We start from the raw sequence: 11,464 nt of genomic DNA, 5'->3' as shown, positions 1-11,464 counted from the left end.
TCACCTTTCCTTTCTGTCTCCGCAGTTTGCCCTCATGCAATATTCTCATAAATTTGAAATCCATTTTGATTTTAATGGTTATTCCCAATCGGAGGATCGGACGCAGTTGACCAATAACATTGTCCAGCACATCGGTGGAACTCATACTTCTACGGCCATCCTGATGGTGATGTACGGCTTCCATGATTATAACCTTTTATACAGACAAACACCCACTGACAGTGATCACTGGCAGCTCCTGTCCCCAGCTTCATGTCACATGCAGGGTTGGAGCACTGCACACAGCCAGTGATGTCACTTGTGTCAGGGTGACTCTGGAGCTGGAAGTCAGATGGGAGAGGCTTCTTCAGGTCTAATATGCATTTGCTGCATCTAAGTGTCCATCACCATATCACACAGAGAGAGCAGTAACTCCACCCCCTCAAAATCAGTGGTTCCACCCCCCAGAGCAGTGACTCCACCCCCTCCAGATCAGTAATTCCACCCCCTCCAGAGCAGTAACTCCACCCCCTCGAAATCAGTGACTCCACCCCTCCAGATTAGTGACTCCACCCCCTCTAGACCAGTAACCCCCCCTCCAGAAAAGTCGCTCCACCCCTCCAGAACAGTAACTCCACCCCCTCCAGAGCAGTAACTCCACCCCCTCCAGAATAGTGCCTCCACCCCTCCAAAACAGTAACTCCACCCCCTCCAGAGTAGTGACTCCACCTCTCCATAACAGTGACTCCACCCCCTCCAAAACAGTAACTCCACCCTCTCCAGGACAGTGGCTCCACCACCTCCAGGGAAGTGACTCTACTCCCTCCAGAGCAGTAACTCCACCCCCCAGAGTAGTGACTCCACCCCCTCCAGAATAGTGCCTCCACCCCTCCAAAACAGTGACTCCACCCCCTCCAGAGTAGTGACTCCTCTTTCTTTGACAGAGCACTGGCTCCTCCCATTCAAAGCATTCACTCCTCTTCCTTGGTGAGTCTTCCACCTATGCAGCAGAGACTGCACCCCCTCCAGAGTTGTGACTCCACCCTTCCATAACAGTGACTCCACCCCTCCAGAACAGTGGCCCCACCCCTCCAGAGAATTAACCCAACCTCCTCCAGTGTAGTGACTCTCCCCCTCCAGAGTACTGACTCCTCCTTCTCTGACAGAGCAGTGACTCCACCCCCTCTAGACCAGCAACTCCACCTCCTTCAGATCAGTGGCTCCTCCCATTCAAAACATTGACTCCTCCTCCTTGGAGCAGTGAGTCTTCCACCTATGCACCAGTGACTCCCCCTTCATATAAGTGACCCGCCCTCCACAGCATTGATCCCTTCAATATCAGTGGCTCCTCCCCATCTACAGCAGTGATACCTCTGAGCTTTGGCCCCACCCCCTCAAGAGCAGTGACACCCCCCCAGAGTACAGATTGCTCCCTATCAGTTTCAGTTTCTCTCCTTTCCCAGGTACACAATCTACGGCTGGAAGTTCTTTTCAATTTGAGATGTCTCAGGAGGGGTTCAGCGCCATACTGACACCGGTAAATATGATTGGCTGCTCTCTTTACCCCTCTGCGCATTCCTGTTTTCAGCTCACACAATATTTTATATTTGCATTTTTTGTGTGTAGTGTTGCTAACATATGCCGCGGTGCACTAGAGGTCTGCCTGATATTCTTACATAAAATGACACCGGTCCGAATACAACACAAAGATTTGGGTTATTTTAATGTTTAGGGATGGACACAGACCCCCCCCCCCTCCCCCCACTTCTCCCAGCTGGGTACTTTCACCCCTTCAGTTCCCTTCAGTTCCCTAATTGGCAGTGCTCCCTCCTTCCCCCCACATTATCTTTCACCCGATATAATTATCGTGTGTGCAGCTTCTGTACCCACAAACCGTCCTTGGTGTCCCCACACACTGATCAGCAATGAGTCCAATAAGCTAATCCGTCGCCATTAGGGACCTCACTGCCACCAAATAGGCCACCCTGTGAGTTGGCACCTCGGGGACCACCAGCATCTCTCCCATCCCCCCATCTGTTTTTCTGCAAATGATCCATAATTGATGCTGCTACAGAACTCCAAATAACGGGGAGGCAGAGGAGGTGCCCCATTGAGAAGCCCCAATCAGGGTGATAAATACATTCTGCCCTTTTGCCCTTCATGCCCCCTATAAATCTCACATCTCTTTCTCTTCATGCCCACAGAGCGGACCTATCCTGGGGGCAGTAGGTGCTTATGACTGGTCCGGAGGGATTTCCATGTATCTGGATGGCCAGCAGGATGGGACTTGGTTAAATGCTACAAAGGATCAGAGGAACATGAAGGATTCTTATATGGGTGAGAAGCAGCGAGGAGCTGTCCACGCAAGGTCACATCTTTTATACAGTCAGTGATAAATGAAACCTTGGCCTGATAAATTAAAGCTCCCCAAGCCTGGAGATGATACACTTTCATCAGTGAAGCTGGGTGATCCAGCAAACCTGGCATGGGTCTGGTCCAGGATTCAAAACATTTGCTAGCAAATGACAAATGACTTTGAAGAAATCCATTCCAGGTTTGCTGGATCGCCCAGCTTCACTGATGAATGGTCTCATGGTGGTCATTGTGGCCTCATGGTGGTCTCCGGCAAGTTGCCTTCACGTTGTCACCTCTAATTTCCTGTAAACCTGACAGTGAATAATTGATGTTCCTCTATACTCAGTATCCAGATTCTTCTCCCTTCTTTACCCCCTTTATGACCACTTTACATTAAGCATCACATTAAGCTATGACAAAGGACAATTTCCCCAATTCCAAAATGGTGAGGTTTAGGTTTGGATTGCATTGTTTTTTACATCCTCATGGTAATAACTGGCGTTATAATTTCATTTATATTGATTTATTTTTTTAAGGTTCGGAGCTTTCAGGACCCCAGAGGGCCACTTGTGACAATGACATGTCAAGAAACCCTTCAAGGTGACCTCAGCCAATCTGTGGGCCATTTTGGTTCTGCTATCCACATTTTACCAGACATGACCGGAGATAACCTGCTGGACCTGGCTATTGGTGCCCCATATGAAGACAACTATCAGGGGGCCATTTACATCTTCCCAGGGGAGGGTGAGAGCTTCAGAACCTCATATATACAGGTACACTTTGTCTTCTTCAAACGTGTTGAGAAAAACCTTTAAATATTGCAATTCTGTCTTCTCACGTTTTACGGTTTCCTTCCTTACACAGCGTATTGCTGGTCAGAAGGTCAGTGGAGGTATTAAGTACTTTGGGAGGTCACTGAGTGGAAATCTGGACATGACGGGGGACAATCTTCCGGACCTGGTGGTGGGAGGTGAAGGACGAGTTCTAATAGTGAGGTGAGGGGAGAATGAAAATTGTTATTAGATTTCTTTATTTTCTCTTGCGGTACTGTGATTTCATTGTCTTACCCATGACTTTACTGTATGTTACTTACTATCCACACTGGCTGCACTAGATTTCCATGGAGACACCAGATAAGGCTCCAAGGGACAATATGTAGATCATTATCTCCAAGAGGAAGGGTTATGGGTATGTTTTTGCAAAGCTGATAGGCAACCTGCAGCTCCTTATGGCGCCTGGTGGAGGCACTGTGGTTTAGCACCCTTTGCATGTGCAACCAGGAGGTCACTCTGCAGCAAGCCACCTGCTGGTTGCATGTGGAAACACATTTTTGGCATGCTAACCACAGAGCCACCAGAAGGAAACATAGGGAGCTGCAGGTTTCCTGACAATGGCGTTCTTTCAGGATAATGCTCATGAGCAATTGTTGGCAAATCTGAGATGGATTGTATAAGCATATTTTAGCGTGTATGATGAATGATTTACTTCCATCAATTACATCTCACTGTCCTGCAGCTAAAACTCACCCCTCTGTGCTTTTGTCCAATCACAACCAATCTTAAAGGAGTGATAAGCATTCAGAATGAAGAGACATTGGCATTTTGGGGGCCGTGGCCCATAGTCAGCACCAATATGGAATATTTAATAAAAGCAGTCACTCTGTACTTCTTCTGGTCATAGAAACAAACTTTGGACAGCATTTCTTCCATCGAATGTGGCTGGTGAATGAACGTAACGCCTCTTCCCAAATCCTCACAGTATTGCACTAAATAAAGGGCAGTTTAAAGAGAGAGGATTGATAATTGTTTATTTAATATAACATTGTGAATCTTTTACCCCCTTGTAGGTCTCGTCCGGTTCTGGGTGTCTCAGTTAGCATGACCTTCAATCCCAGTGAGATTCCCCTCTCGTCCTATGAATGCTCTGAGGAACGCAGAGTGGGAAGTGTGACCAAACTCAACATCTGCTTCTTCTCCTACCAGAAAAATATTGGGGCGACAGGTGAGCCAAGGGATGAGGGGAAACAACAGGAAGTGTTGTCATTGTGACTATTAGAGGTCACAAAGTGAGACCTTAGAATTGCTGCATCCAAACTTCCCACGGGACAAACGTGGACGAGATTGGGAATAGTCTGTCTATTTTACATATATAATTGCGGTATATATTATAGAAATCATTTGAGTGCCCCAGAAAAACACAGGTGACAGGGTAGCTGAAGGGAAAAGGTCAGGGCCAGAAAACTGCCCAACCTATGCCCTGTACCGTTCACCATACCACCCAAACCATCTCCCATACCAATAAATGTATCTTCTGTACAATGGAAACCCTCCGCCACTACTACAATAAACCATTCCTGTATCAGTCAAGCCATCTCCAGTACCATTTAAACAATCCCACATACCATGCAAGCCAAACCCATGCACCATCCAAACTTTCCTCCAAACCATCCCCTGTACCATATGAAGTATCCTTTGTGTCATCCATACGATCTCCCATACCAATAGTATACAATCCAAGCCATCCCAACCATTATTCCAAACATCTAAACCATCCCAACCATGTAAGCCAAACCTTTCTCCAAACCATCCTTTGTATCATCCATGTCATCTCCCATACAAACAGTATACGATCCAAGCCATCCCAAGTACCATCCAATCCCTCTAACATTACTACAACAAACCACTCCTGTGCCAGTCAAGCCATCTCTAGTTCCATAAAATCCATCCCCCGTACCATGCAAGCCAAACCTCTACACCATTCAAACCATTCCTGTACCATCCTTTGTATCATCCATGGCATCTCCCATTCTAAGAGTATACAATCCAAACCATTCCAAGTACCCTTCCAACCATTATTCCTAACATCCAAACCATCCCACAGTGTATTCAAGCCAAACCCCTGCATTATTCAAACCATCCAGCACTCAATCCAAACCATCTTCTATGCAGTACCAATCAATCCATCTCCTGTTCTATCAAAGCCATCCCCGTATCATTCAAACCCTCCTCCATACCATCCAAAGCATTCGTTGTATCATCCAAACCATCTCCAATACCAAGAAATTCATCTTCCATACAATCCAAGCCATCCCAAGTTTTTTCTATCCAAATCATCTCCAGTACCATGTAAGCCAAACTCCTGTACCATCCAAAGCATTCTTTTCATCATCCAAGCCGTCCCTGTACCCTTCAGAATATCCTTCATTCCCGTGTCTCACAGTTCTGAGGTCCATAAGGTCCTTGTAGAATGGGTACTCCAGAGTCATACTGAAGGTCCAGGTAATACTGTATTTCTGAGTTTCTCCACTTCTCACCTTCTCCCCCAGTGGAGGACTTTGGTCAGGTGACGTATTCTCTCCTCCTGGATGCTGGACGCACCAACACTAGGGCCCTCTTCACCAATGCTGAGCGTTCCATCATTGGCACAGAGCGTCTTCTACCAGGAGAAGTGTGTGTGGAGCATTCCGTTCAGCTTCCTGTAAGTAACACTCTAAATATAGAGATATGAGACAATCACAGCTCTCACCTACCCTTTCTCTGTGTCTAGGAGTGCGTGGAGGACTCACTGTCTGCTCTCCGAATCTTTCTCAACTTCTCCCTTGTTGGGATTCCAGTGCTGAGCGAGGACTCCGCATCCACCCACTTTTCGGAGGTAGGAAGGCCCCACGTTCTGTGCACAGTATTGCAGATTACAAACCTAGTAATCAGATTTCTTTCCACAGGTCTCATTTGAGAAGAATTGTGGTGATGACGGGGTTTGCCAGGACAACCTGAGTGTGAGGATCAGCTTTGCCGGGTGAGATGAAGTTTTCTGCCTAATACATTGGGGGTTGGGGGTGAGTAACCCATGAATATCAGTCTGTCTCTTTCCTCTGCTTGACAGGGTCAACCAGCTGGTGGTTGGGGTGTCTCTGGATGTCAATGTGATGGTCTCTGTGAAGAACGAAGGTGAAGATTCCTACCACACTCGTGTTCTGATCCCCTTCCCCTCCGGCCTGTCATACCGCAGGGTGACACTTGTTGAGGTAATGGTGTGATATCACCTCTCGGGGGGTCTCAATTTGTTGGAAACATTGCAATCTCATTTCATTGTCCTTTAGAGTAACAAGAAAGTGACGATCTCGTGCGCCTCTCTGGAGGGTCAGAAAGTGGTGAATTGTGGGGTGAATAGACCTCTCCTGGCTCCCAACACTGCGGTAAGAAGAGAAAGAGACTGCTACAGAGTGTGAGAGTGCTGTGAGAGAGCAGTGACCACTAAGCATGAGGAGACTACTGTGAGATTACCAGCCCACTCCTTCAAACAGTGAAAATAGAATTACAGAGGAGTTCGGCGCACCCATCCGTAGATTCTACCTCCCCTGGGGTCTCCTATACACAGGATGGGGTGACCATTTATCTCTCCACCCAGACTTTGTAATGAGCAGAACAATCAAATCCAGAACATAAACCCCAACAAAAAGTCCACCATTACCCTAAATATTTGGACTCATTCCCTAAACCTCAAACTATTTCCTAACCCCCAAACACATCCCAAATACGGATTCCCAAACCTCCACCTATTACCTTCCCCCCCAAATTACCAATCCAACCCCAACATCCAACCCCCAACTTTCTACACTACAGAACCCTCATCTAACCCCAACCTCTGACCCTCCATTTAACATTCAGCCCTAAAGCAGCTCTCCACCTAACCCCAAAAGCACAGCACTGAAATGTTGGGGTGCAGCTGCTCCGATTCTGAACCTAGAGGGAAGTTGAGGGGGTTCCTCCTCACATTCATAGCATGTTGGGGGTCCTGCACATCACAGGGGTATGTTTGAGGTCCCATGCAGGGGTTGGCAGGGTGTAACTATGGCAAGTCATGGGTACATGTGATTGGTAGAGGGCAAAATGTCCCAAGTGTAGGACAGCAGAACCGGAGCCACAAGGCAGAGAACCTCCATTGGTCAGGCCAGGTTAGTGGCAGAGCTTGGGCTCAGAATTTTCTACAATACCAGTGCGCCACCAGCGGGTGCCACTTATACCTTTTCCCCACTTAGATTTCTCTTCTGGGGTCTCTTCCAGGCCACTTTTATGGTGAGTTTTCACGTTTCACCGACAGCTGCTCTGGGGAACTCTCTGACAATGACGGCCAATGTGAGCAGGTAAGTGACCAACGGGACCACATGTGTGAGGATTCTGCATCCTGAGTGATTAAAGTTCATGCAGGCCATGCCTGCTCACCCGCTTTCCTGTCAAGCGGCCCAGCATTGACCCAAGAGGGCCATTTCTTAGCCCCAGTTAGTGAAGCCTGCAGCGAGTTATGTAGGTGGCCCTGGCTGGCCTGTAAGTAATGCCCAAGTGGCCACTCACATATAATAAGACATTTTATCATCATGGAAGTCTCTTTGGTCACCTCTAACCCTCCTCTCTTTTCTCTCAGTGATAACGGACAACCTTCTACTCCTCGGATGAAGTCATCGTCCCAGCTGAGCGTCCGATACGCCGTCTACGTCACCGTCACCAGGTGAATACAAATCCAAGAGGAAACCAGAGAAAGGGGGGGGGGAATTCCATCTGTAGGACCTGACCACTCCACAAGTCCCACTTCTAGGACCATTCATAGACCGGACCGCTCCTCTCATCCGTTCAATCCCATCTCACCTCTTCCCGTCCCATCCCATATCATCCAATCCTATCGCAACAATCCCATCTGTTTGGTCTCATTTGTCCTTTTTCATTCATCTCATCCCATTCATCTCATCCATCCTATCCCGTCTCGTCTATTCATTCTTTTCTATCCCATTCCATCCAATCCCATCCTATAAATTCCATCCCGGGGAAGAAGCTCTCATTGCTGGATCATTGTGGCCACGTACACACATCGGAGCGAAGGATCCTGCAAAGGTAAGTATTAGTTAAAAAAGAATTTTTAAATTTTTTTTTTAAATTTTAATATCTTTTACACCTATTTTTTTACATGAGCTTCAGTCAGTGGTGTCTAGTTTTATTACTAAAATGCTATAACCACACCCTGGCCCTGGCCCCACCCACCTAACCACACCCACTATTTGACATCAAACAGCTCAAGCACAACTTTCTTTTCATTTGTCCCTTTTTGTCACTTCCAAAATGGTGGTATGTTCCTATGCCTAGGCACTCCTGTTCTGTACCCTCATAGCTGTATATCAGGTGACTTCCTGTGCCTAGGCACTCCTGTTCTGTACCCTCATAGCTGTATACCGGGTGACTTCCTGTGCCTAGGCACTCCTGTTCTGTACCCTCATAGCTGTATATCAGGTGACCTCCTGTGCCTAGGCACTCCTGTTCTGTACCCTCATAGCTGTATATCGGGTGACTTCCTGTGCCTAGGCACTCCTGTCCTGGATCCTCATCGCTTCCTGTGCCTGGGCCGGAGAGGAAGTTGTACCCGAGGTCCTGTAGTGTGAGGATCTCCCTGCTTCATCAATTCTGTGGTATGAGCTCCCTCCTTTTTTATCATTACTCCACCAGTCATCAGAGAGGGGCAGCACAGAGCCCCGCCCTTACCAAGATGGCCACCTCCACACAGAGACACAGCAGAGAAAAGTTGGCTGACTCAGGAAATATGGCCGACTCATCTGTCCGCTTCCCGCATTTTTTGGGCACAGCCCCAGAGTTCAGTTCTTCATTAAATATTTAGTGGGTGGGGCAGTCACTTACCCATAAGTCCATTCACCTTCTGTAGTGGTTTTCTGCTTATTGATTGGTTCTGCCTGCTGGTGCCCCTGGTACCATGTGGGGGTATTAAGTCTTAATGAAATGAGTCTGTGCTTGTTTCAGCCTTGAAGAGTCCAGCAAACACCAGAACTTCTCCACCGGTGACCCCGAGATACGTCACATCTACAGGGTAAGACTGGCCAGGGTGGGAAACAACCCCCAACCAATCAGTCGCCTCCATGTGACCCCCAATTCTTCCTCCCCGCAGGTTATTAATCTGGGACAGCGGCATCTTCCTCTCTCCATCATCTTTATGGTACCCGTGAGGTTGGGGGCGACTCCGATCTGGGAGAGCAGGAACATCACAAGTTCCAAGGTAAGTACACCTGCCCTGAAGGGTGGCACCATTAGCCTCCCCCCACATTATCGGACCTTTGGGTTTTCCCCGGTCTGGGTCTGCACATCATATCATAGACTCCATATGTTCTTTCATGCACCAATGTGGTAGCATTCTGTATCCAGAGGCCAGATGGGGTAGTGGAGGAGTTACCCCAGTTATAGAGGGGGTAGGATTCATGATGCGGTTCGGTCCAAGAAGGTATTAGGAGGGGTCGTGTTATTGGGGGACCTTAGATGGGGACAATGGGAGTGAACACTAAGCATCTTCCTTTATTTTACAGCCGGACTCCTCTACCTGTATGGAGACCAGAGAGACCCCCGGAGCCGAGAACTACCCCGAGATCCTGGCAAGAACCCCGATTCTGGTAAATCAGAGATGCCTTTTCTGCCCCCTCCTTGTCCTCCCCCAGGTCTCTCATTTTACCCACCCTAAATGCCCAATCTCTCTCCCCAGAACTGTTCAGTTGGTTGGTGTGTCCGAGTGGAGTGCCAGATCCAAAATCTGGAGGTTCAGAGGTCCTTGAATTTCACCATCAGCGGATCTGTGACCAAAGACTGGATCACACAGGTAGGTGCACCGAGAGCACAAGCTCCACCCACAACAGGTAGGTGCACCAATAAACACACAGGCTCCACCCACAGGTAGGGGCACCAATAAACACACAGGCTCCACCCACAGGTAGGGGCACCAATAAATGCACAGGCTCCACCCACAGGTAGGTTAACGTCCTACCTTCTATACATTGGAAACTGATGGGTAGATTGAATAAAATTGGGCGTCCAATTGCCTTGACCAGCGCACATATTATTATTATTAAACAGGATTTATATAGCGCCAACATATTACGCAGCGCTGTACATTAAATGGGGTGCTACCCCCCCAGGGATCCAGACAAAAACCCACCCAGCACCCTGAGCCTGCCATGCATACGGGTGACGGGGTCTTTCTTCTGGCTCCACTCGGGGGCGCACCGACCAGAGCCGCGGAACACCAACATTTTTTGTCGGACCTTGGTGACCGCTGTCCTAGCTTACACTGCCCATCCATGACCATCCTACTCTACATCCGTATAAAAGTCCCCCATTCCCCCAGATCCCTCGATACAGTGCCCCCCTTCCTTACAATGCCCCCCCCCCAGACTCCTCCATGCAGCATCCTTCATCTTTCACTTTCTTCTCTATTTGGCCCCAGACAGGGCAGCAGAAGATTTTCTTGCAGAGCTCAGCGGAGATCGGATTTGATTTGCAGACGTACGCCCACATCCTGGAACAGAACGAGCGTTTCATCAGAGCCCAGGTACCCCGGTGTTATATAGGGGGGGGTATATTCGAGGTCTTCACTGCTGGCACATCGCACTCTGGTGCCATACCATAGGGATCAATGCTGTCTGGCTGAGGTTTCCAGGAGGTCAGGAAGAGGTCAGGAAGAAGGAAGTAACATGGAGGGTCAGACTGGGCATAGATCCAGATGGTCAATATTTTCCGGGTTCCTGGGGGGATGGGTGTCATCTGCTGTACCTAGGGGTGGTGCCTAAATCCTGAGGGGCAAATGTTCTTGGGGGAATCCCCACTGTCGGGTACTGGCGGCCATGACAGGTTCACTTTGTGTGTTTCAGACCCAGACGGCCCTGGAGATCCAAGTGAAGTACAATTCCATCCCGGCCATCATCGGCAGCAGTGTGGGGGGGTTGGTGCTGCTGGCACTGATAACTGCCGCCCTGTATAAGGTGAGAGATCATTGATTGGTCAGTCTGAGAGATTGGGGGCGTGGTCTCATTACTAACACCTCTGCATGGGGGGGCATTAACAACAAAACTCCCCCCCTAGCCTGGGGACCTAACCTTCATTGGTGGCTGTGACCCCATTGCGCTCCTTACTGCATGCACGTCATCAGCTTGTCCATGTGATGGCGCCACCCACTGAAGGCAGCACAAAATGCACACACAGTACATACAGAGCTCCCACAATATACAAAGCTGCCCCCTGCTGGCCACACAGATCACAGCTGAGCACAGCTCAGAGCTCCACCATACACAGTGCTGCCACCTGCTGGG

General features: G+C 48.8%; 2 protein-coding genes across 2 annotated transcripts in view; both read left to right on the top strand.

Annotated features, from left to right (window-relative positions):
* The window catches only part of LOC140334793 (integrin alpha-D-like), a 6,598-nt gene extending 6,233 nt beyond the window's left edge, over positions 1–365 (top strand). The window contains exon 7 of the mRNA XM_072417035.1: positions 26–365. Within this exon, the coding sequence (XP_072273136.1) occupies positions 26–292 (267 nt within the window). The 3' untranslated portion in view covers positions 293–365. The remainder of the gene's footprint in view (positions 1–25) is intronic.
* LOC140334661 (uncharacterized) overlaps positions 1–11,464 on the top strand; it is an 83,631-nt gene that overhangs the window by 70,954 nt on the left and 1,213 nt on the right. The window contains 16 exon segments of the mRNA XM_072416900.1: positions 2,791–3,107; positions 3,199–3,329; positions 4,181–4,335; positions 5,660–5,811; positions 5,881–5,985; positions 6,056–6,129; positions 6,217–6,358; positions 6,434–6,529; positions 7,398–7,477; positions 7,756–7,839; positions 9,135–9,201; positions 9,280–9,387; positions 9,692–9,775; positions 9,865–9,978; positions 10,603–10,707; positions 11,027–11,137. Of these exon segments, the coding sequence (XP_072273001.1) occupies positions 2,791–3,107; positions 3,199–3,329; positions 4,181–4,335; positions 5,660–5,811; positions 5,881–5,985; positions 6,056–6,129; positions 6,217–6,358; positions 6,434–6,529; positions 7,398–7,477; positions 7,756–7,839; positions 9,135–9,201; positions 9,280–9,387; positions 9,692–9,775; positions 9,865–9,978; positions 10,603–10,707; positions 11,027–11,137 (1,925 nt within the window).

Source organism: Pyxicephalus adspersus, chromosome 7 (genome assembly GCF_032062135.1).
Source record: "Pyxicephalus adspersus chromosome 7, UCB_Pads_2.0, whole genome shotgun sequence".
Taxonomy (NCBI): Eukaryota; Metazoa; Chordata; class Amphibia; order Anura; family Pyxicephalidae; genus Pyxicephalus; species Pyxicephalus adspersus.
The sequence above is the reverse complement of the archived record's forward strand: the minus strand, read 5'-3'. Positions and strand labels throughout refer to the sequence as shown.